The sequence below is a fragment of the Anomalospiza imberbis genome, chromosome 11 (assembly GCF_031753505.1).
Source record: "Anomalospiza imberbis isolate Cuckoo-Finch-1a 21T00152 chromosome 11, ASM3175350v1, whole genome shotgun sequence".
NCBI classification, from domain to species: Eukaryota; Metazoa; Chordata; class Aves; order Passeriformes; family Viduidae; genus Anomalospiza; species Anomalospiza imberbis.
Genome location: NC_089691.1, coordinates 10,841,062 through 10,863,681, shown reverse-complemented (window position 1 = coordinate 10,863,681; position 22,620 = coordinate 10,841,062). Strand labels below are relative to the sequence as shown.

General features: G+C 35.9%; 1 protein-coding gene across 50 annotated transcripts in view; it reads right to left on the bottom strand.

The window, feature by feature from the left end:
* SLMAP (sarcolemma associated protein) overlaps positions 1-22,620 on the bottom strand; it is a 455,854-nt gene that overhangs the window by 32,464 nt on the left and 400,770 nt on the right. For 13 of the 50 annotated variants that reach the window (XM_068201830.1, XM_068201832.1, XM_068201828.1 and 10 more), the window contains 14 exons: positions 22,091-22,163; positions 21,245-21,281; positions 19,776-19,838; positions 18,673-18,768; positions 18,326-18,397; positions 17,506-17,646; positions 16,720-16,857; positions 15,290-15,458; positions 15,153-15,203; positions 14,611-14,661; positions 10,990-11,052; positions 5,905-5,961; positions 2,461-2,544; positions 2,141-2,200 (listed from right to left, as the gene is read on the bottom strand). In XM_068201830.1, coding sequence (XP_068057931.1) covers positions 2,141-2,200; positions 2,461-2,544; positions 5,905-5,961; positions 10,990-11,052; positions 14,611-14,661; positions 15,153-15,203; positions 15,290-15,458; positions 16,720-16,857; positions 17,506-17,646; positions 18,326-18,397; positions 18,673-18,768; positions 19,776-19,838; positions 21,245-21,281; positions 22,091-22,163 — 1,155 coding nt within the window. Of the gene's footprint in view, positions 1-2,140; positions 2,201-2,460; positions 2,545-4,443; positions 4,610-5,904; positions 5,962-10,989; positions 11,053-14,610; positions 14,662-15,152; positions 15,204-15,289; positions 15,459-16,719; positions 16,858-17,505; positions 17,647-18,325; positions 18,398-18,672; positions 18,769-19,775; positions 19,839-21,244; positions 21,282-22,090; positions 22,164-22,620 lie in introns of those variants that run through there. The other 37 variants (XM_068201839.1, XM_068201872.1, XM_068201845.1 and 34 more) reach the window with 17 other exon arrangements.

Genomic DNA, 22,620 nt, shown 5'->3' with positions numbered 1-22,620 from the left:
CAAGCCTCACTTCTGAAAGTTCACCTTCAGAATTTTGCAGGATTTCTCAGGTTATTCAGAAGATAATTTTCAGGGTACTCTGCTGAAGTCAGACAAAAATTACAACCCTGAGATTTTTTTTGCTTCATAAGACTCACATGAAGGAAACTATATATTTAAAATAAAGTATCTGGTTATTCTGACATTAAACAATGGTTCCCAAACTTTCTGAGCCTATAGACCACTGCTGATTTTCAAAATTTCTTATGTAAATCACCACTATTCAGCAAATCCTCAGCTGAAAACATTTCCTACTAAGATTCCATGGATCAGTCTTGTAACTACTGTGAAAACACAGGAACATTGGTAAGAACAAGATTACCCGTCTTCCAATGACATGTATTGCTCCTTTCCATCTGTTTAACATTTACCTGCCCTTAACTTTGCAATAAGTAGTCACAAACAGCCTGTTTAAACAGAAGTGTCCAGGGAACTGTTATGAATGGCTAATAAAGTCATTTACCGTGTGGGGGAAAAAACAAAGCCAACTAATCTGTCACAGCTTCCCCCCTTCCCCTCCTTGCCAAATTCTGACTTGTAGAAACTTAAATCAAATCCTGAATGCACTCAAAAATTTTGATGGAAAATGCTTGGAGAAATCTACAGCAACCAGAAGTCTCCTAATTTTCCTGTTCCATTAATTTCTTTTGTAAATTTCAACAAGACTGCTGCCTTTTCCAGCGGCCGTTTCTGCATTCCGAACAGCCGCCAGATCAAAAATGTTCTCACTCTTCCTTAATTATATGGCTGCATAACAAGTCCACTTGAAAACCTTTCTGAGGCAAATCAGATCCTTTTTAGGACAAAGTCAGGCACATGAAGTCGGTCTCTGAAAAAAAAACTTAAACAAAACTGTGGGTTTATAGGCTCTTCATAAAAATTAAAAGGGCAAATGATTCATTGCACAGATATTTTTTAATGGTTTCGTGAGAACAAAATGGGAAGGCCCATAAATAGTCTCAAGAGGAAGAGAAAAGTTGCTGCCAACCTAAGTATTATAACCAAAAATAGGACTATTATAATCACTACAAACAACATTATCAAATTCTACCTTCTAGCATAGTAAGTCACTGAACATACTTATTTTTATTTGCAGATATTAGAGCAAACACTCCTTTCTAAACCGCTTTGCTGAACTGATGTCCACTAGGAAACATCAAACTCAATTTCATACATGTTGCCAAACAGCAAAAGTAATTTGTGAAATTTTTGGAAGCCTTTTTGTCATAAAATTAGGGAGTGTAAACAATAGCAGAGAAAAGCTCTTTTACAGGTCTCCTACGTTCCGTTATGGTTTCCTTTTTTCCTGAGTCACAAAGAACTGTGACATTCTTTTACTTGTGATACCACTAGGAGCATAATTTTACAGATCTTATCAAGTGTCTAATTGTTAAAGAAGCATAAGATTATTTTCAGTAGGCTAAATGTAATAACCAATAAATATGCCATGAAATTCTTCAGCTAACGAATATGTAAATATCAGCTTGATAATTAAGTATATGCCTTCAACAAATAAAAACCAATAAAAATTTTACATTTATAGCAACGAAGCTCAAAGCTAAGCCTCAGCAATCATTCCAAATATAGTTATAACACAAACTTCCAATTTTGATTGTGTTAAAAAGAAAATCTAAAATGTTTTGATTAACCCATCGGCTAACTAACAGAAAACTAACAGAAGCAAACTAACAGAAGCCTTTCTGACAGTGATAGAAGCTATGCAAGTAAAATTTGACAATGCTTGAAAAATGTCAGTGGTGGAAGAATCCCTCCTCTCCACTGCTATAATCTTAAATGTGTGCTGACTCTACTTCTCAAGTCAAAGTTGTAACATGTAAAATTCCTAGAACAGCGTTGGTGAGTACAGAGATAACCTTTAAACACAAATTATTTCTATAGCAACACTCAAAAGTGTGCTTTCATATCACCCAAAGAAGTCATTACTGATATTTAAATTTAACTCTTCCATATGACACGATTAACATTTTTGAATTACAGCATTCTATTTTAACTATTTTTAATCATTTGATAAAAACCAGGTAGATAAAAAGATTACATATACAGATTATGCATCTAAAGTTGCAAAAGTAAATTTATTTACCTTTTAGAAGAGCTACTTTGACAATAGGTTCATTTAGATCTTGGTCATCCATTTGAGCATCTAAAAAAAAACCCCACACCTTTCAGAGAGCAGGCAGACTGCAGACAGTTCTCATATACACATTCTTTACATGGAGAGAAGATTTTATGTCCTTCTCAATTTACAAGAGTCAAATTATGAAGCCACAAAATAGACAACACTGCTCTAAGCTTGTCTCTAACTCTGTATAATATACTCCATTCTTTTAAGAAAATGCTCATGGTTATCTAGATTTAATTCAAATTAATTAGAGGTTACAGAAATCTTAATTAAACTCTTACCTGTAGTGTCGTCGCTGCTTTTTTCCTTGCTTGGGCTAAGGGTGTCAGACAAATCGTTCGATTCTTTGACTCGTGCTTGGTTTTCTGCAAGAGACAGGGAAAAGCAACTACAATCAATAAATGCTTTGTTCATAATTTCTCCTGTACACCAAACTACTGTAAAATGTCAATAGAAAACAACTTGGTTCAAGAAACAGTTAAAAACCTGCTAGGTGCTTATTTCTTTGCAAGTCTGGGCTAAAATGGATTCCGCATCCCCGGAATCATTAACCCAGCCTAGCCTCTAATAAGGGATGCAATTGCCTCGTGCACAGCTTGAATTTGGGTTAATGCTGTGTTCTTGCCAGCTGGAACTGTGGAAAAGCTGATTCAATCAGCAAACAAATAAGAAAAGAAAACTAGAACAATGGAGATACTGTAGCAATTCAGAAAGAAACTGCTGTTAGGAATAAAACTGTGCTTCAGTATTTCGGACAAATTACATAATAACAAGTCTTGTACATACCGTACTGTTCAAAAGAAACATTAAAGAATCACAGCAATATAAATGAAAACATTTGTTTCTAGAAAGAATTTTCAGTTTAAATTGTATTAAGAGAAGCAGTGTATGTTGTTTCCACAAAAGAATTTACCTTCATGAAATATCTGTTCATATGTAATTTAGCACTTTATTACATGCAGCTTAGTGAATCCACACAGTTGGTTTTTGGGGGATTTTTGGTTTGCTGGATTTTTTTGTTGGGGTTTTTTCCCCCAGTTCTAGATTTTTAGTGGAGATCACATATTTTCAAAAGATAAGGGTATTTAATTACACCAGTGCATCTTTGTATCACACAGAATCACCCCTGACTCAAAGTATAAATATTATACATGACTGAAATAATTTTTTTTCCAATTTTTCTTAAGTAACAATTATGTTTTAGTTCTGATGGGTCCATTAAAAAAGGCCAGACCATCTCTGGTGTGGGCTAACCCAGCAGGTCTGTCAGCAAGGAACCGTCACCAACATGCAGGTGAGGTTATGCAAAATGAAATCTTTCTTGGCTGCCTATTCAGAGCCTCGCTTTGACAGCTCTGCTGCCCACCTGCAGGTTAACAGAGGTTTTCTCTGAGTCTCAAGTTTCAGGTAGAGACATTATATGAAAAGGGATTAATACAGCATACCCAGTACAGAGACATCTCCCATCCATGGAGAAAAGCACAGGGAACACAAATAATTTCACCACATGTAGATAATGCGCATGCAACAATGAAGTACGAGGACACAGGAAGAAGCACACAAATAAATAAATAAATCATGTTATACAACAGGGTTAATGTAAAAATAAGTAAAAACCAAGGGAATAATAAGACCTCTTTTCCAATAACAAGAGAATACACATAACTAACTTCCCCCAGAACAAAAGAAGCGGAAACTAGAGACAATCAGTGCGGCTGCATGAGGAAATCAACATGACAGAACACGGACAAGTTAACAGAAAAAACCTCAAAGTTTCCTTAATCTAACATGAAAAGTTTTCTATAACTCTGTGCCTGATTAACATCCACTTATACATGAAACAGAAGGCAGCAAGTACAAACAGAGCAGCTGATGAAGAGCAAGACTCTTCCCATCCTAATACAACCGAAATCACTGGAGAAGAGGAAGGGGAAAAGCATCTGTACAGTTAAAGCACACTAGAGGTTCAGACCTGGCAGGTCTGAATACAACTCCCATTTTAGCAGACTCCAAAATTCATGACTGCTGTAGTTAAAAACTTAATCTTTGGGGGTGGGTGGTTCTTTGCTAAAACAAAAAGGGATCTTCCTTATTTTTAGGAATAAGGTTTTTAACTAATATCTAAAGGTTTTACAAATCAAACCATTTTACATTATCATACAGAACCAAGATCACAGGATTGTCACTAAAACTGTAATAATTACTAAACTAAGTCATACATTTTTTTTTTAGCTATTAAGAAAAGTATAACCTAAAAGTCTCACCCATATCACTTTTATTAGTGGCCGATCCAGAAGCACTAAGCTGAGCAAGATCCATATCCAACTAACTTTACCATATCTGGGCATCCATGGAATAGTGCTTCCCTGCTCTGTGCAAAATGGGAGGAACAGTGCAAGTTCCAACTGCTGAATTAATTCTCTCTCCCACAGCACCCCCTTATATACTTCCCTCCCACCCACCCTTGGTACACCAGCTTCTTCCCCCCTCCTGCCCTCCCCGCTCTGAAACAAAGCACAAAAGATGAGGCACCAGAGGAAAGATGCACCAGTTCTACATGTGAAACAGCAGAAGACTAATTATTAGAAACCTGCTTCCTATTCTGGAACCAGAGTCATAACCACAAAACTCTTTCCTGTACTATATTATATCACAGCAGTTGTTCCTATTTCCCATAATAAAACTGAGCTGAATAAATATAGCCAAAGTGATAAAGTATATTAAAATGTGTTGACATCATACTTGATGAGTTAGAATATATTACCAAACACCAAAAATAGCTCAGAGCTTTGCAATGGAAGGGGCATGCAAGTGTTACATTACAGTTATTGTATGCATTCTTTCACCAAATATGGCACCTTGTCTATAGCTTCCTCACATACAGAAAGGAGTTAAAGGTGCCATTCCATGCATTAAAGGAAGAGAAAATAAATTAAAATGTCTCTAAAATTCTGGACTTTTAAAAAACTAACATTTATTCAACAAAACAACACTTTACAGAAGCTCAAAGGGTAAAGAACTGAGGCAGTGTGTCCAGACATCAATAAGAAGCTGCAAGAGAGGAGAGAGCCTGCAAGTCCAAACAGTCTTATGTTATTAAGCACTTGAGAAATATTGCCCTGCACACTTGCTAGCAATCCTGACCTTGGCATTGTAAGGTAAGGATGACTGTTCCTTGACAAGTCTTTTCTAATTAGCTCCTTTAATTTAAGTTACTTTATACATTAGAGAAAAGAGTTAGAGAGGCACAGATTACTTGTAAAAGACACATTTAGGAGGTTAATACTTATTTTAAAGTTATGAGATAAGACAGAAAATAGTCAAATTAAAATACACTTTTATTTAAAACTTAAAATGACACCAAACATTATTTCTATGTAGCCCTATAATAAAACCAAAATCCCATTTGGAATTCATGCAGACACTAAAGCTTGAATTGAATTTACAAAAATTACTTTTTTTTAAAATGCATATTCAAGTAAGAACTCAGCCAATATTGAGACTGGCATTTCATGCACTCAATAGTCAAAAATGGTTTCCATTAAATCTTTTTAGCCTACAACAGTATTTGGAGTAGAGTTCAGCAAACAATTTCCCTCCCCTTTATTGAATTTCTCCTCAAATGCGTACTCAATCAAAACTCAAACTCTGGCTTAACACAGAACATGCACTGAGTGACAGAAAAAGCATGCTTCAAAAACAGTTAAATAATCCAGAAGTCTAACCTTTCAAAAGCTTTGTTTCTTCCACTTTGGTTAGATGTCCTTCATCTATGATCTTGTCTGCCAAACAAAATAAGTGTTACTTTCCAAGCTCAAATTTTCCCTGCACGCATCTACGTAGAGTACATTCCATGACCAAATTAAAAGCTGATAATATTACTTCCTACTCAGCCTTGAACAAAAACTTTATTCTGGCATGGAATAATGAAACAGAGAACACAAGCCTACCAGAACTTTGTGATACAGTGCATAATTATTTCTCCTTATTAACTTACATAATGCTGCAGTTCACTAATGAGAATTTACAAAAAATAATTTTATTTACTTTAAAATAAAAAAAAAATCGAATCGGAAGCAACAAATAATTAACACATTTCTCAAGTTTAGTTATCAAAAAAGGAATCCAAAGAGCTGGTTGCATGGAACAGACATCCATCCAACACAGCAGAAATCTAGAAATGCACCACAGAAAACAACAACAGAGAAGTCCCCTTGACATCACAATTGCTTCTAACAGCGCCTGTGAATTGTACACAGGAACAGCCTTTGTTTAAACCTTTCAAGAGAGCTGCACAAACCCCCAGAAAATTAGGAATGCATTACATTCAGGTTCATGAAAAATGCAGTTTTTATCCAAAGTCTACTTTAGGGAAGTCTACTCATGTATGTGAGGAGCACAAAAATCTTACAAGTGGAATTTGAGACTTGATTGCTAACTTCATCCTAACTCCTGCTAGGACATGAAGGTAAACAAGAACACCAAGGGAAGAACAGGACTGGATTAATCAAAGACACTAAAAAAAAAACAAACTATTGAAGTCTGAAGTCTAAAGAAGTGTTTTCATGGCCAAAAGGTTGTCTTGTACTCTGCCCTCTCCCACACAGACTGATAAGCTAGTGGAAGAGAGATGTTCCCTCCACCTACTTTTATCTACAAATATTATTCTGCTTTAAGTGTAACATTTTACTAACACTGCTTCAGAAAGAGATGGAACAGCAAACTGGATTTTCAGGACTGGCTTTAGGTCTCAAGCAACTGCAGGAGACCAGTCATCATCCAAGTTCAGAACAGCCTCAAGTTCCTCAGAGCTGGTGAGAATGACTGCCTAAACAGAGGAAAGCAGTGTGGAGGGAATCAAGTTACTGGCAGCCACAAGTCAGGAGATCGAGTGATACCCTGAGTCCTCTTCCATTTTAAAATAAAATAAATCTAAAGAAAAGTCTTCATATGTGATTATTCCAGGACTCAGATGCAGCTAGAATAGGGGTGGAAGGGAAGGCAGCAAGAAAAAAGCTGGGGAATTCTCCCTGTAGATCTGAATGAAACAGCTGAACGCAAAAACAAGTAGCTTTCAACTGCTTGATCTGAAGGGGTAACACCTCAACCATGCTAGACTGCTAGCTTAAAATAGGCTTCTATAATCAGCTTACAGAGGAAAATTTAGCATTATGAATTCATGCATCTTTTAGCTACCACAATCCAGTAACTGTTACGAATAACTGTAATACAAAACAGAAACTACCCTTCTTGACACAGATGTTTTCTAAACAAACTTTGGCACCAGTTCTTTACACTCCGTTTCCATGACTAAAAGAAACTGCAGATATGGGGGGTTTTTTTGGCTATTTTTTTTTTAATTTCCATGGTGGCTTATTGTTTTCTAGTGTCCATTACTGATTTCACCATTTGTACAAAAGGTACATCCTTGGCACTGTTTCTTCAGCCAAGACCTTGAGCAGCAGCACACAAGTGTCTGCCCAGCCTGCCCCAAAGCTGGCACAGCCAGGGTTCTGCACTCGTGACTGACATCTCTCCTAACTTTCAGAACAAATGAACATTCCCTGTGTTTCAAGAATGCTACCATTAATACATGGTATAAGCCAACAAAAAATAATTCCGCATGCTAATATTTACATAATATACAGAAATATGGATGTTGTTATCACCAAACTCCATAGAACCTTATTTTTCACTGTTACCACTCTAGTCACTAAAAATGGCAGAATCCAAACAACGAGGAAAAAAAAAAAGATACACATCTTTAAAACATCTATTTCAAATCTCTGCATTTTAAAATATTACTATTTCAGAAAACTTCATAAACCTGATTTGTTTTTAAATTAATTACTGTTTTCCTTGAATCAAGACATGCAACCTTGGGTACCAAAATGTAAAATTAGGGTGAGAATCCCAGCTTTAATTTCTAGCACAAAAGAACTTTAGCTTTCATGCTGTCCAGTCCCTACTTAGCAGAAAGCAGAGAAGTAGATATAACTAATGGTTTTACTGACATAATCTGCTGTTCAGTTAGCTTTTAGTTAGTCTTTAAGATAATTCATATTTTCTTTTGCAGCTTAAAGCCAGCTTTCCTTTAGGTTTTTAGGCATTTCCTAGATTTTCAATTTAAGAAGTCCATTTTAGATTTAGGTTGCCTATCACTATGTGCAATGTGCAATATAATAACTAAGATCTTTTAATATTACAATTATCACTTAAGTAACATGGCCCCTCTATATTTATATTTTGGCATCAAAATAGTCTTTGAAGTAGGCCAGGTTTGAAAACCAATAAAAAACTTCCCTAAATGCACAAATTTCCAACCATCTGAAAAAAGTGATACTAAACAGCTTTAACTTTTCTATTGACCTGCAGGTGTCTTAAGTAAAGTTAAAAACAATTCAACACATTCAGTCCATCCAAAAACTACTATTAATAAATTTGCAAAAATCACCTTGGTGAAAAGAAAGAAGTTGACTTGCATTTAAAATCAAATGCAAAATTCACAAAGGGGGGAAAAAAGGACACAAATAAAGAAGGGTTAGACTGGAGTGAAAGACAGGAAGTTAGCAGGGCAACAAATCTCACTTTGATCTATACATCATCACATTTTTGCTAATAATGCATATTATGTACTGATCAAAAAGAAGCACCATGACTTCTGCTCTTGATATCACTGATTTTGACCAGTTGTTACTAAAAAAAAAAAAGCTATGGAATGAGCAACAAGTGAACTGGATGTAATGATCAGAAAGTTAGACACTTCCCAGATCATTCAGAGCCAGATTTCACAACACTCCACAGATGTTAGAGATCAGACACGTTACTGGATGACATTGTGAGCGCACTGTGCTTAAAACATTAATATAATTACATAATATTTTAAAAATCAACAGAAACTGGATTTTACAAACCATCCTGTTTCTGGGATTTTTATTATATCATTATTGTTTATGTAATAAACCTGCTCCTCTCTCAGTACTTAAAGCTCTAGGCAAAAGCCCAACAAACTACCACACAAGGAGCTACTGTGCACTGCCACTTTGTGTGATATTGTTCTACACTATTTGCTGTGCGCTAAAACTTGACTTCCCGACAATCTGTGGAACTGTGATTTTTCTCCCCAGAAGTCCCCAGCTCTTGATGCTACACAGAGCAAAGATCACGAGTAGGACTGAAGGGCAGCATTTACATACAAAAGACAAAGAACAGATCCCACAGTTTGCAGTTTTTAACCTCATGATATTGTGAGGCCTGACTAAACATATTTGAATGTGGAAAAGGCAAACTTTTGGTCCAAGAAGAAATAAAAGAATCAACGATTTGGAATTTTTCTTGATGTGAGAGTAAAAACTTAGACTGTCATAAAAAATGCAAAATACTGAACTCTTTTGAACTCTTATTAATTCCTTTAAAAATGAAGCAGCTGAGGCCTTGCAGTGTTTTCACTGTAGCTTTCAATGTCTTGAGAAAGGGTAAGGATAAATCCACTGATCTTAATTTTACTCTTATTAGTACTTCAACATCTTAGAATATTTTGGTAGATACTGCTGATCACTGTTCCTTCTCAATAGTGAATGGACGGGTCACATTTAGTTTGCAGAAGTGATACTAACCTAAGTTTTGCCGAACTATGTTAAGCTAACATCCAAACAATGAAAACAGACAACCAATTAGTATTTGAACATCACACAGGGTGCTCGCCATGTTCTAGACAAGAAACATGTTTACTCAGGCATTTAATTTCATTTTTACATACCAAAAAAAAGATTCATACAAGATCTTTGCAAAATTTAGAATGATTTAAAACTGCAGCTTACAGAAGACAGCTACCACTCATTAATTTTTTCAAATAAACATTCTTCAAGAAAAAAGTTTAATTTTCTTATACAAACATTAGCAGTATCATGTCGTTTGGTTTATGGCACTGCATCTGGATCACAAGCAGTAAAATCAAACAAGTCTGCTACCCTTCCTCATGAAAATTTGAGAGGAAAAAGTCCAATGGCCATAATGTCAAAAATGATCCTGTCTTATTTCTGCTTCTAAATGCTTCTCTGCTCAATTTTAGGTACATAATTTCTATAAACTCTGAAGTAAAAAAATCCCAGGTTTTCTTGAAATTTAATAGCACTTTGCTTCTCTTCATTCTAATGATATTTTTGTTTCAGTAGGCAAAAAGTATAAACATCTTCAGTTTTTCTTTAATTACAGATGTGAAGACAGTGCTGTTTCATTACTCATTTTCAAAAGCATTTGCTTTGAAAAACACATTTCACATTCCAGAATAACACATCTTTCCAAAGACTGGTATGCAATTTTCTGTTTTTCTTAAAACAATCTCTTGGACTTCAACATACAAACTATGGACTTGTTTTCCCTTCTGTTCTTTTGTTACAACTAATCTGGAGAATGTGTAAGGCCTTTAAGTATCATTTAAATTACAGATATGTGAAAAAGCACCTCATTCTCTGTCCTTTGCAGCCTGTGATGTTTGCTTAACAGGTTTCAACTTCATTTGTAACAGGTGAAAAATTACACTCAGTTTTAAACATCACGTGGCAATATCACCACCCTTTTGTTGGTCAGGGCACAATAATGGATGAACTGAGAAGAGACAATGTGACCATCACTTTGCAAGAGCAAAGATATCCTATTAAATCTGCTCAATACCACAATGCCACAATTCTATGCTTAGAAAATTTCTGCTACTACAGAAATATTAAACAGTAGTGACAAATTCTGGTTTCATCCACCTTTTCTGTGTTTTCTGCTGTTTGTAAAGCAAATGTGAACACTCTTGTACTCACTCTGACATTCTATGAACTGATGAATAAAAGTGCAGTCCCCTCCACTCTTTGAAAGAAAGTGCTCTAGTAGAGAAAGAAACACTTCAGTTTACATCTTCTTATCATTTTCAAATTGATGCAACAAAAAATTTGAGAGGCATATTAACAATATTTGTCAGTGTATTCACGATGGACTTTTGAATCACATCTGAGTTAATATGCAAGCACACAAGACATGAAATTGAAATGATATCTGAGTGATACTAGGAAATAGATTACTCTTTTAAACTGATCAGAAGAAAGAAGTACTTCAGCTGCATTTTCAAAAGAAACATCTTTTTGACCTATATTCTTCAGCATTTTTATTAGCTTTAAAAGGGAATTTCCAAAGTTTTTCATTAATCTTCATGTTGATTCTTCACATCTGACACCCGTTATTTTTAAAATGTTGTTGAATATATGCCTATACTTTTTAAACAGTTTCACTTTGAAAAGACAATTCAGCAGCAGAGTTCCTAAACCTGGGCTCTCTTCCCAGGTTTACTCAAGTCCCTTGTTCAGCTCCCAACTCCATCACAATCCTGCATCTCTTCAAGGTGCAAACACTTCCTTTCTGAAGAACCTCAAAAATCTCTTGACCAAGAGTCCAGCAGTGAGAAAAGGCTGGCATTAGTACAAACCTGCAGAATGTGGTACATTCTAACCAAATTGTTCAATCATTACCTCTGACATCAGATGCCCAACTGCAATACTACGCTTTACTGTATTTTGAAATTACTCTAAAAAATAAACTTTTTTTAATCCACAAGGACAGAGCTTTGAAAAAACAGCACCATGGCTGTAAAAAATATTTTCCATATTTAAACTTCCTTTTTTTTTCTTTTCATTTTTGCCTGGTCCTCTAAGTGACTGTATACAAATTTCTCGTATCTTCATGTAATATTTGGCTCACAAAATTTAAAGATCAAAGCTAGGTGTGGTGCAACACACTGAGAAAAATACCTCTTTTTGAAGCAATTTAGTTCTACACAACTTTTATCAGGGGCTTGCTGTACCAACAAGTTGCTCTTTTCTGCATGTCCAATGAGAGAAAATGAATGCCTAACCAGCATCCTCTAATACACTTTTTAATTAAAAGCCTCTGGAGGGGCTGAGTTCTTAGTTCCTCTACTCTGAATAGAGCTCTTGACTGCTACAGCCACAGAACAAAGTAATGTAAATTATTATTGTTGTCATGGCCAGGTAGTGTGCCTGTGCACACACTTTGAGAGAAAGAGAAACAAAAGAATTTTTAAGAGCACCCTGATTTTACATGAGTTTTACAGTTTTCCACTTTCATTCCCAAAGTTGCTCAATCTGCATTATAAACCCAAAATTCTTAGAGCTCTTCTAAAAAAATGCAGAACTACATAGCAAAAAAACCCTCCAAACCAATAAAAATAAACCAAAACAAAAAACAAGCAAACCAATAAAATCCCCAAAAAAACAACCAAAAAACCCCAAACCAAAACAACCCCAAACAAAACCCCAAAAACCCCCCAGAAAACAAAAAAAAAACCAAAACAAAACCCCAAAAACCCAGCAGTAACTGCTTCCTGCTGCTTTTAAGAGAACAAAATCCAAAATCTGACAGATCAAATAACTGCCCATCTGTCACACAAGGGCTACATAAGGGACTGGAAGATGCAAAAAGGCACAGACTGTCATGAAGAGAACACAGGGCAGCAAGCTGTAAAATGCCAGAGAAATGGGGATAGATCAGGTACGGCAGAGATGCAGAAAAATGTACAACTGACAGAGCAATGAAAAGCTACACTAAAATACAGAATAATGAAATAGCATGGTACGTGCATGACAAAAAAGGTGATAGATTGTATAAACACACAGAAGGAGAACTTGACTGAGCAGTTATATGTTGCCTGTACTCAAAGAAAAATAACCTGGCAAACAGCTTCCTAAAACTTCCAGGTTTAAGTACAAGTTCCACTGTTACTCAGAGGATGGAGGAATCTATCTTGTGATCCATCAATTCAGATGACACTGACTCTTGTACAACCCAAAATAAGTCCAAAAGGAATTGCTTCTTCACCTTTGACCAAAAAAGTGTCTTTCAGTGATATAATGATATTTGTTAAAACCACACAATGATTTTTAAATGGGCAATTTTAAAATTTGGCCTCTTAAAAGGTATCAGTATTTAAAAATCTCACATGACATTCCTACCAACAATTTTAAAACAAGCAAAAAATGTTTCTTTAAAAGAAGTCAAATCTAGTATCATGTCACAAATCCTCTGTGACATGATAGGACAAATCCTATGTCCTCTATAAAATAATTTATATTTGAAGTTAGAGCTCAAAAGCTTTTACAAAATGTGTCAAATTAGCTCTAGTTTAAAAGAGAAAAGCAGATCTATTCCTCAACCATTCTATCAAATATTAAGCTATTACCACCTTAAAATTATGCATCAGCAAGATGGATGACTCTATATATTATATAAAAATAAATTCTCGTGGTAGTGTAGAGAAGTGGGAACAAACATTGCATGTCCTGCTTGCTAATCTCAGTATGCACCACAGCAAAGTGCCTAAAATGCTAAGACACTTGGGAGCAACCAGTACTCTTAGCTTCAGGGGAGGCTTTGGTGCAGTTCCTGCAGGTGTTTAACAGATCTCTCCTCCTGCTCCCAATAAGGACCAGCCATGAGGTTATGTCATGATTAACTTTTGATTTTGCTATTGGTCTCCCTAGTTAAGAACCTCAGAATTTACAAATATGCATATGGAGCTTTAAAATTCTGTTTCAAAAATATAAATACAGGAGAACTAAACACGTGAATATTTGTTAAAACCCTGAGTTCTCTATATAGGTCCCTGAACCTTCAAACCAATGCTACCACCATCCCTCAGTCTGCAGAAGCAAGCTAGGTCAAGGAAAAAATTTATATTGGCAAATATAGCTCAGCCAATTAAACAATCTGGAATCATAACTGGAATATTTTTTGCTGTATGTGATATTGGACAAAAAACTTTGTGTATGTTAAGACATATGAGCTAAAATATTTGGCTCTAACTAACTGGCCTTTAAAAAACCTTTTCACTTAGTTCAATCTGTAGTAATTCCTGTTTCACATAAAGATACTCCTGGAGTTTTAAAAAGTTAGTTTCCACTGTGTATAAATTTTATATACTCACATTTTTCATGTTAAGGTTATTAAAAAAAAAGGTTTTGCTGACTTTACTTATCACACTCAGCTTTACTAGAAAAACGCTATGACTATGTGTTGCAAGGGAAAATTAAAAGGAAAAACAATCAGTGAGTTCTCCACTTTCTTGTGTCACAACCCTGACAACATTCAATCAGTAGACTCCTACTGACTGCAGTGACAGCCCATAACAAACAAAAAAACCAACCCAACAAAAAGAGACAGCCTCCAAGTGGTTTTGTTGTATTTTGCACAACTTCCTAAAAACACTGTGACTGGAAGTATACACACACAAAAAAAAAATAAAAACTGGTCAGAAGTGGACAAATTCATTTGCAAAGAGAAAAAAATTTCAAGTAAAACTTTAGAGAACATTTTGAATTTGTTCATTTTCAAACATCAACCATAAGACAAAAGGTAGCCCTCAGATACACTACCTTTCTCTGTGCTCCCATTAATTTTAGGTATGAAGTCGTCAACTTGTATGCCTAGGATTAAGAAAGGGCATTATTTTTGGAATCAAGAAAAATGTTTTGGGCTTTGTTTCTTTATAAACACAGCATTTTGAAATGTACCTGGCTTTTCATCCCGCCACTTCACAAGTACCTAATCAGACAAACCAGGCAGTTTGATGTGTTTCCTACTAGAGATGGTGCTGCTGTTTGTTCAAACGTCTAAGAGGTTATTAAGGGCACAGAATCACTGCCCACTGCATACATACACCTGTGTAGCGATGCGCACAGAACGCGATTTAAAGCCAACGGCTCCAAGGCCCCGCCCAGCCCCGGGCCAGGGCGAACACCCGCAGCAGCAGCGCCCTCTGCCGGCCCCGCCCGACACGGACCCACCAGGCCAGGAGAGCTCGGCACGGGAAATCCGGGAGTCAGAACCCTTCCGCCGACACCGAGATTACCGCCACAAAGGCAACGGAAGAGCAAACGCGGAAACCAGCTTGAAACAAGAAACTGATCACACCTACCTAAGCTGTTGTGTTCTTTAAGAGTTTTCTCTTGAAGGTGCTCTAACCGTACTGTAAACAGAAGTCCAAGAAAAAGGTATTTCACAGATTAAAAGAAAAACAAATAATCAAAGCTTTTTCCCCCGCTATTGACTAACCTTGTAAAGCAGTCAGCCGCTCATTGGTGAAGTCATTATCAGCCTGCAAAGCTTCTATTTTTGCTTGAAGCTCTTGCTCTCTTTCTTCCATTTCATCTATTTTATGCTGCAATTCCTTTTTCTCAGCCAGTCCTTTTTGTTGAATTTCTTCTTGTCTTCCTTCTGCTACCTGCTCAAACAGATTTTTTAAATCCCCCCAAAAAATCAAAATTAATATGTGGAAGAATAAATCTTGTTTTTTATGTAACTTAATGTACGTAAGTAACTTTCTTTGCTAATCAGATTAATAACATGAAAAGCAAAGCCAATCTATTGCCTTTATACAAATTTCACTACAAGTAGACTAAGAAAATCTCAAAATATCTTAAGTTACTTTTTGACTGAGGAACATAAATTTAACAGCAACAGTAAAGGGCCTAGAACTAAGAAATGCCCAAAGTCTCCAGCATCTCAATTCAACCAAAACCCAAGAACCCTTCTGAACTGAATGTACACTGCACAGACCACCTTGATTGCAAGCCACATCTTTTTCCTCACCGAATCTCAAGAACTTAAGTTTTAAACTGTCTCCTCCCTCAAAACAAGGTAATTAGTTTCAGTTTTGATCCTTCTGGGTACACTCATCATCATCAGTGATCAACCCATTACTTGGAAACTAACTGCCTTAAGAGCAGCAATTTAACATTTTAATTTGGAAAGAAAAATTTCTCTGAGGTAATGAACTAGAAACCTAGGTTCCAATTCCAGTATTTATCCAATATAAATGCAGCAACTGTCTCAGGTCTCCAGAGATAACACCATTACCTTCCTCCTTCACAATTCCTACTTAACTAGATTGGAGACTCTTAGAGAACAAGCTTTATCATGAAGTGATTATTCTGTTCTCCAGCATAAAGGACCTTAAATATTAATTTACTTAATTAATATACTTAGATATTTAGTTTCATATCAAACTTGATAGCAAGATGGAAGATCGGCCATATTATTACAATGTGGTGGACTAGTTATGTTTGTTGTAACTGCATGAAGAGGCAATATGAAATGCAAATTTATTTCTAATTCTAGTTTTTATTCCTCTTACCTTTCAGAAGTTTAGCTTGAAAGTTATTAGTCCAAATAAAAGCAGCTGGATATAGAGTTTTATACTACACATCATTTTATACTGTAATATATTTCAGTACCAAAAATATGGTAGTTTCCAAGAGAATGAAGACGGAACCTTTTTAGGAAGTTACTTAACTGATGACAGTTTCAATTACATTAAAACTGAACCTAGAGAATATGTAGATGATATGCATCTTTCTATTGTTAACTGTTGTTTAACAAGTTCCTTATTTTTTTTTGTTTGCTGCATTAGAAATTAAACTGTATTTATTTGTTCCATTTATCACATTTATTCTGTCCTAAGTCAGATGAAATTCTGTCATTACCTTTAGCTTGTCAGAAAGATCTTTAATTTCATTTACAGCTCCATTGTACTTATTAGCTAATTCCCTTAATTCTTCCTGAGTCCGCTCATTCATTTCTTTCAGGTGCGTACATTCATCTTCTGTATTACTTAAACTCCGCTGTAAGACAGAATTATTATGCAATAAATAATAACAAAACCAGGCAATAAGCTACCAAACACTGCAGATGATCTATTTTTTCCAAGCAGTATATATGCACAGGATGCCAACTAGTCTTTTAAGACTTCTTGGCCAAGGGAATATAGCAAATAATGATGAAAGGAAAAGAAAATAAAGGAAGACAGAATAATGCAAGTTATTATAGGGCAGAAAATCTTACTTCAAAAGAGTGTCTAACACTTGAACTGTAAAAGCTCATTGTAAAAGCTCATTTGAAAGCATACTTTGTACAAGTGGTTAAGTGTATGTTTCCATAAATGTTGCAGTTTAAAGGAGGTCTTACAGTATTTATTGAATGCATGTATGTCATTTTCCCTGTGTATGTCCCACACAGAGTAACTTCTGTAACACAACATCATGAATTTTGAAAGCAGGGAGAAAAGGGAAGAGCTGAAAGAATAGTTTCTCATTAACAGTTTAACAATCTTAGTCCTGTGCAAAAGGAGAAATAAACACTGCTACTTAATATCCTGCAAGTGTCAGAGTACAACAGATACTGACATAACACAGCAACAAAGCAGGGATCTAAAATGCAGTAGTTACAACTATTTCAGCACTTCCAGAAGACCAGGCATGAAACTTCAGTACCTCCACTTCAGATAATTTTCTGACCACTTCAATTTTCTCCTGAAGGACCCGCCTCAGGGACTCTTTGGCTGTTGTCTCATAGTTGTGTTTGTCTTCCTGTAATGCTATAAGCTCTTTTCGTATACTGTCTTCTGTTTGATTCTGCACATACAAAATAATTCAAGAACATAATAATTACTGTTTTGCTCATTAAATAAATTAGATTGTGATAAAGCCTGTTATATTAAAAAATGTTCAGCAATTTGTGATAGATGAAAAAATGTTATGTACAAATCAGTGATCAAAGATTCTTGACATGACTGGGTATAAGTAAGTTATTTTTTGAAGTGTATGTATAGCAGCACACATTCAGTGGTCAGTTTTGATCCCAGAAGAATTATGATTCTTTTTTTGGGCACTGCTAAGACAATTTCAAGTCTAGGAGACATAGAACTGAACAAACCAGGTCCCAGAGGAAAGACCTTAAACAGGACCTGCAGAAGAAGTTTTATAATGTAGATAGTTGAGAGGAAATAGAAATAAAATAAAAATTAAAATCCAAGGCAGACATAGGTGGCCTTAACAACAATCAAGGCAGCACATACTTGTAACTCTGAATATCAGATAGGACATGGGCAATGAAACCAACAGCCACTTATGGAGATGCCTTGAAATACAGAACAGATGTACAGTTTTTGGGCTACTCAGATTATCAGCGTTACATTGGCTCATTTTGGAAAGCTTATGTTCCAAATGCTTTCCTACAACTAGCTCCTTCCAAAACACTTGAAAAGAGTTGCTTTCAGCATTCCTAATATTTGACTTTAAGTAAACTACTTACCTTTGAACAAGCTTGTAATTGATTTCCCATAACCTCTAGTCTTGATAGCAGTCTGTCTTCATCTATTAAAGCCTAGAAGAAAAGAAGTATCACCTTAGAATTATCCCATGCTTAATGTAATGCCAGTAGAGTTCTGCTTTAAAGACCTGAATTTTGTTGGAGTACTTACTGCTAATAGCTATTCCAATGGTATGTAACCACTAGATTTATTAAACACTGTCTTTTGCACAGTTTTAGAGAACCACCGTGAACTTTTTATTATTTCTTCTGCTTTTTCCCTGCATTAACAGCTAAAATTTATATGGCAGTGCATAGTTGAGTCCATAAGGAAAGGATCCTGCAGATACCTGCCAACTAGTATCTGAAGCCTCTTGTGTGACAGCAAGTAGTCGCTGAAGGGTTGCCAGCTTCTGTTCCAACATTTGTTCCCGATGTAAGGCTTCCTGTGAAGAGAGCAGGGCACCAGTCAGTTCAGCTAGAACAACCCAGGAAATCAAGCAACAGAAGAGATCCCAAAATACAAGAAAAAAAGGAAATGTGAGTAGCAAACACTGTCGACTTGTTCAAAGCCATAATAAGCCCATTCCATTTTATCCATCCACAAATTTATTTGGATAGTTTAATTAGAAAATGCTATCCTATAACCTCAGGTTCCTAAACCATTCATTTTTCCTGCTATGTTGCACATACTGAGGACACACTGTTATTCTTCCCAAGACTTAAAGATGCTTCATCTCAATAATTTAAGTAACAAAACTGCAGACACCAAAGGACGGCTTGGCAGCTTCCATGCAATGAGCTGCTCAGCCTCAAATGAGGTCACAAAAGAGAAATGCCAAGCAAGAACTACTATTTCTGTTTGATTTTTGGTTTATGACAGGAAGACAGAAGAGCATCTTCGTTAACTCCAGGATATGGAGAGAGAACAGATTGGTGAGTGAATATGTATTTGGCTTCCAAAGAATGAGCATCTGCATGAGCTCCTTCCTGCTATGTCAGCAAATACATATAAAGATAGCATCTATCTCAAAAGCCTCGACGTGAACAAATAAAAATTGCCATTATCAAACAAAACCAGGCAAAATAAATCAGTAGAACTTATACAAAGTTAAACCCGGAAAGCATTTACCAGCAAAAAAGCTTTCATTTTTTTCCCAGAAAGCTGATTTTATCATCCTTTCTAAAGAGTTTACTTTTATCTATCAGCACAGAGTTCAACATGCTACCATTTTGCAGTCTAATTCTTTTGTGCCGTGACATCTTGGGAAAAGCACACCTATTAAACTGACTCAGAAGCAGGCACAGAAAGGCTGGTGATGCCAGTGAGGAAGAAGAGCTGCCAGCACTGTCCCTTCCTTTGTAGTTTCCAATAGATACAAGCCACAGGGTAAGATTTGCATTTTGAACAAAAATATTCAGCCAAACTAAATGCCCTTCAAAGAAAACTTACTTGTAGATACTGTGAAAGCTGAAACAATTCCTGAGAATACATACTGGGAGTGTTAGCAGCAACCTGAAAAAGAAGACAAGTAAGAATCAGAAGGGCTTTGGATTTTTCATTAAACAGAAGTAATGCAAAATTCACTTAAATCTACTCACAAAGGTAAACTTCAGATTATCTAATAACAGCATTTTGCTTCATTTCTTGTTCTGTTATTATTAATGCTTTTTTTTAATCACGGAACTTCCCAGCCTGGGACTTAGGTCCCACTGTGTTTCTGCACAAGTTCTTGAACCACCAACACACTAATGAGTTTAAAGCTTTTGGTACAGTTGAGACTGAACTGGCAATAAAGAAACAAGGGGTACAAAGGTGAAGCCATTCAACTCAATGACAAACACAAATTGTGGGCTTCCAACTTGATGTCAGCTGCACACTTCCTGCTGACACACGAGAAATCATCCTCGTCTCCCTTTACAAATATCTATTTCAGAATTAAGGAATTTCTGCATTACCTTTGAATAATAACAAACTGTTCTTCACTTGGAGAGAAGTGGGGGGTTGTTTTGTGGGTTTATTACAGCCTATTTATTTACTAATTCTTGCAGGCTTCCTACACTGAAATAATTTTTAACTATTTTCCCACAGTTATACCTGCAGTCCCTCCTCAGGATTTCTACCCTTGCCATGGATTCAAACCACACATATTGTTTTGAAATCTCAACTTAAACACAGTCTATAAACTCCTCAGGATGCTGGTTTCACAAATAAGTTTCCACAGTTGCTTGACATTTTGTTCTTCGTGCATAAAACTCTGATTAGAACCTATTTAAGTTAATCCTTCTTTTTAGAGACTAGAGAAATAATCAACTCCTGATCACTTTTTTCAAGGGAATATCTATTAGCAGCTGTTCTGCAAGTCCCTCGCATTACCAAAGCTGAGTTTAATAATTACACTTAACAACACCGATTCCGTGACTCTACAGTGAGCAGCTCTGGCTCTACAAGAGAGGCAGAGGGGTTTGGTCTCAGTCTTCCTTGGGAACACAACAAAGCTTTCCAGACTGTGCAGAACAGCTTCTCCTCCATAAAAAACAAAAAGAAAACAGACCTCATCCAAACACCAAATCATGAACTACTCTTGGGTCCCACAGAACATCAGGTATTAAATTATGCAACACCTGTTAGTCTGTCAGCCTGCACCTGGAAATTAACCATCTTAACATCAATGGTTTTGTTTCAAAGCCATGTTTCAGGTGCCACAATGTAAAAAGTCAGCTTATCTTCAAATATACACTGCAATACTGCATTATTTCTCTACCTTAAATATCATTCAAAATATTAAACTAAGTAAAAACAGTCAGTGGAAAACCTATCAAAATGTTACTGGACAGATTTCACTATTTCTTCATTTTTATAACAAGTCTGAAAATTGCATGTGTGTGAATAAGGCATAAACCAGGAAATTACTGAATTACCTTGTCAACAGGACTTGGTAATGGTGCATGGATAACACTAAAAAAAAAGTAGACACAAAATACATAAATATTGTACTTGGACATTTTCATCAAAACTAATAATATAACAACATATATTTTTACTATTTCTTATTTGAACATGTAATTATATGGAAAATCTTCTATAGTAATTTACTTTTATTTATCTTCCCAGAAGCAAGCAAATATACCCTAAAGCTTCACACAACTATTTCTGGATACTAATGATAAAAGGATATTTAAGTAAGTAATAAGCCCCACATAATTGTTGATAATGACTAAAATTATGCCATTTGTGATTAGCACTCAGTGCAAACATAATGCTAAAGTTTTTGGTTTCTACTACTCTTTGAAGATTTCTCAAAAATGGGCATATACATAGAAAATGCTGTCAATATTCATCTGAGTTTCAATTAGCTTCATTTTAGTCAAGTTTATGTACATTTAAAAGAATCAAAATAATAATCACTAATAAAGAAAGAGGGCAGGAGAATTTGCTGATTTGCTTAATTTTTCTCTATATTCTTCTGTCTCTAATACCCTCTTCAGTAGAGTAAACCACAGTCAGAAAAGCCCAACTACATAAGAAATTTTTTTCTGCTTTTAGAGAACTTCTTTATTCTGCAGAGTTGTCTTAATTACTAAAAACAACAAGCAATTGAGCTTTTTTTTTCTCATAATGCCTTGAAAAGAACCATGCACTCAGTTACTCCCTTTGCAGGATTACAGGAAAATAAACTGCTCCCATGATGATTTTAAACATAATATCCATCAAATCCTCATCCATACAGTGGCTGAATTTTGGTACATGTGAATACATATTCTTACTCTGATCGCAATCGAGCTTCCATTCCATCTGGAAGGAACAGTTTGATTGTGGAGACTATACATCCATGGGTAACTGAAAAGAAACAAATACTAAGTCATCATGATCCTTTACCACTTCATTTTAAGTTCAGTGCTCAATGTTACAGTAACCAAGCAAACTGTCTTAAGAAACCCTGAGACAGGCAAAGAGGAGGAGGCATGAACACCTTCAAGCACCAGCACCTGGGTCTGCCTTCTCAAACCTCCTCTGGACACAGGAAACTTCACCATTACAAACTGGAAGAGGTTATGCTGCGCACTCAGTCCTGGCTGTGGAGCAGGTCCAGTTCCAACTCTTCCACATGCAGCAATACCTGAAACTTGTCCTTACTATAGTGAGTTAAAGAAATGAATGTTTTGATCACAAATCAGTGAAGAGGAATGCATCTTACCTGCACCAGGTAACAGGAATGAAGAGGTATAAACAAAATAATGAGCTGCCTTTTTGACAAGATTCAAACAAGCATATCCAGGGACTTAGAAAGTAACAT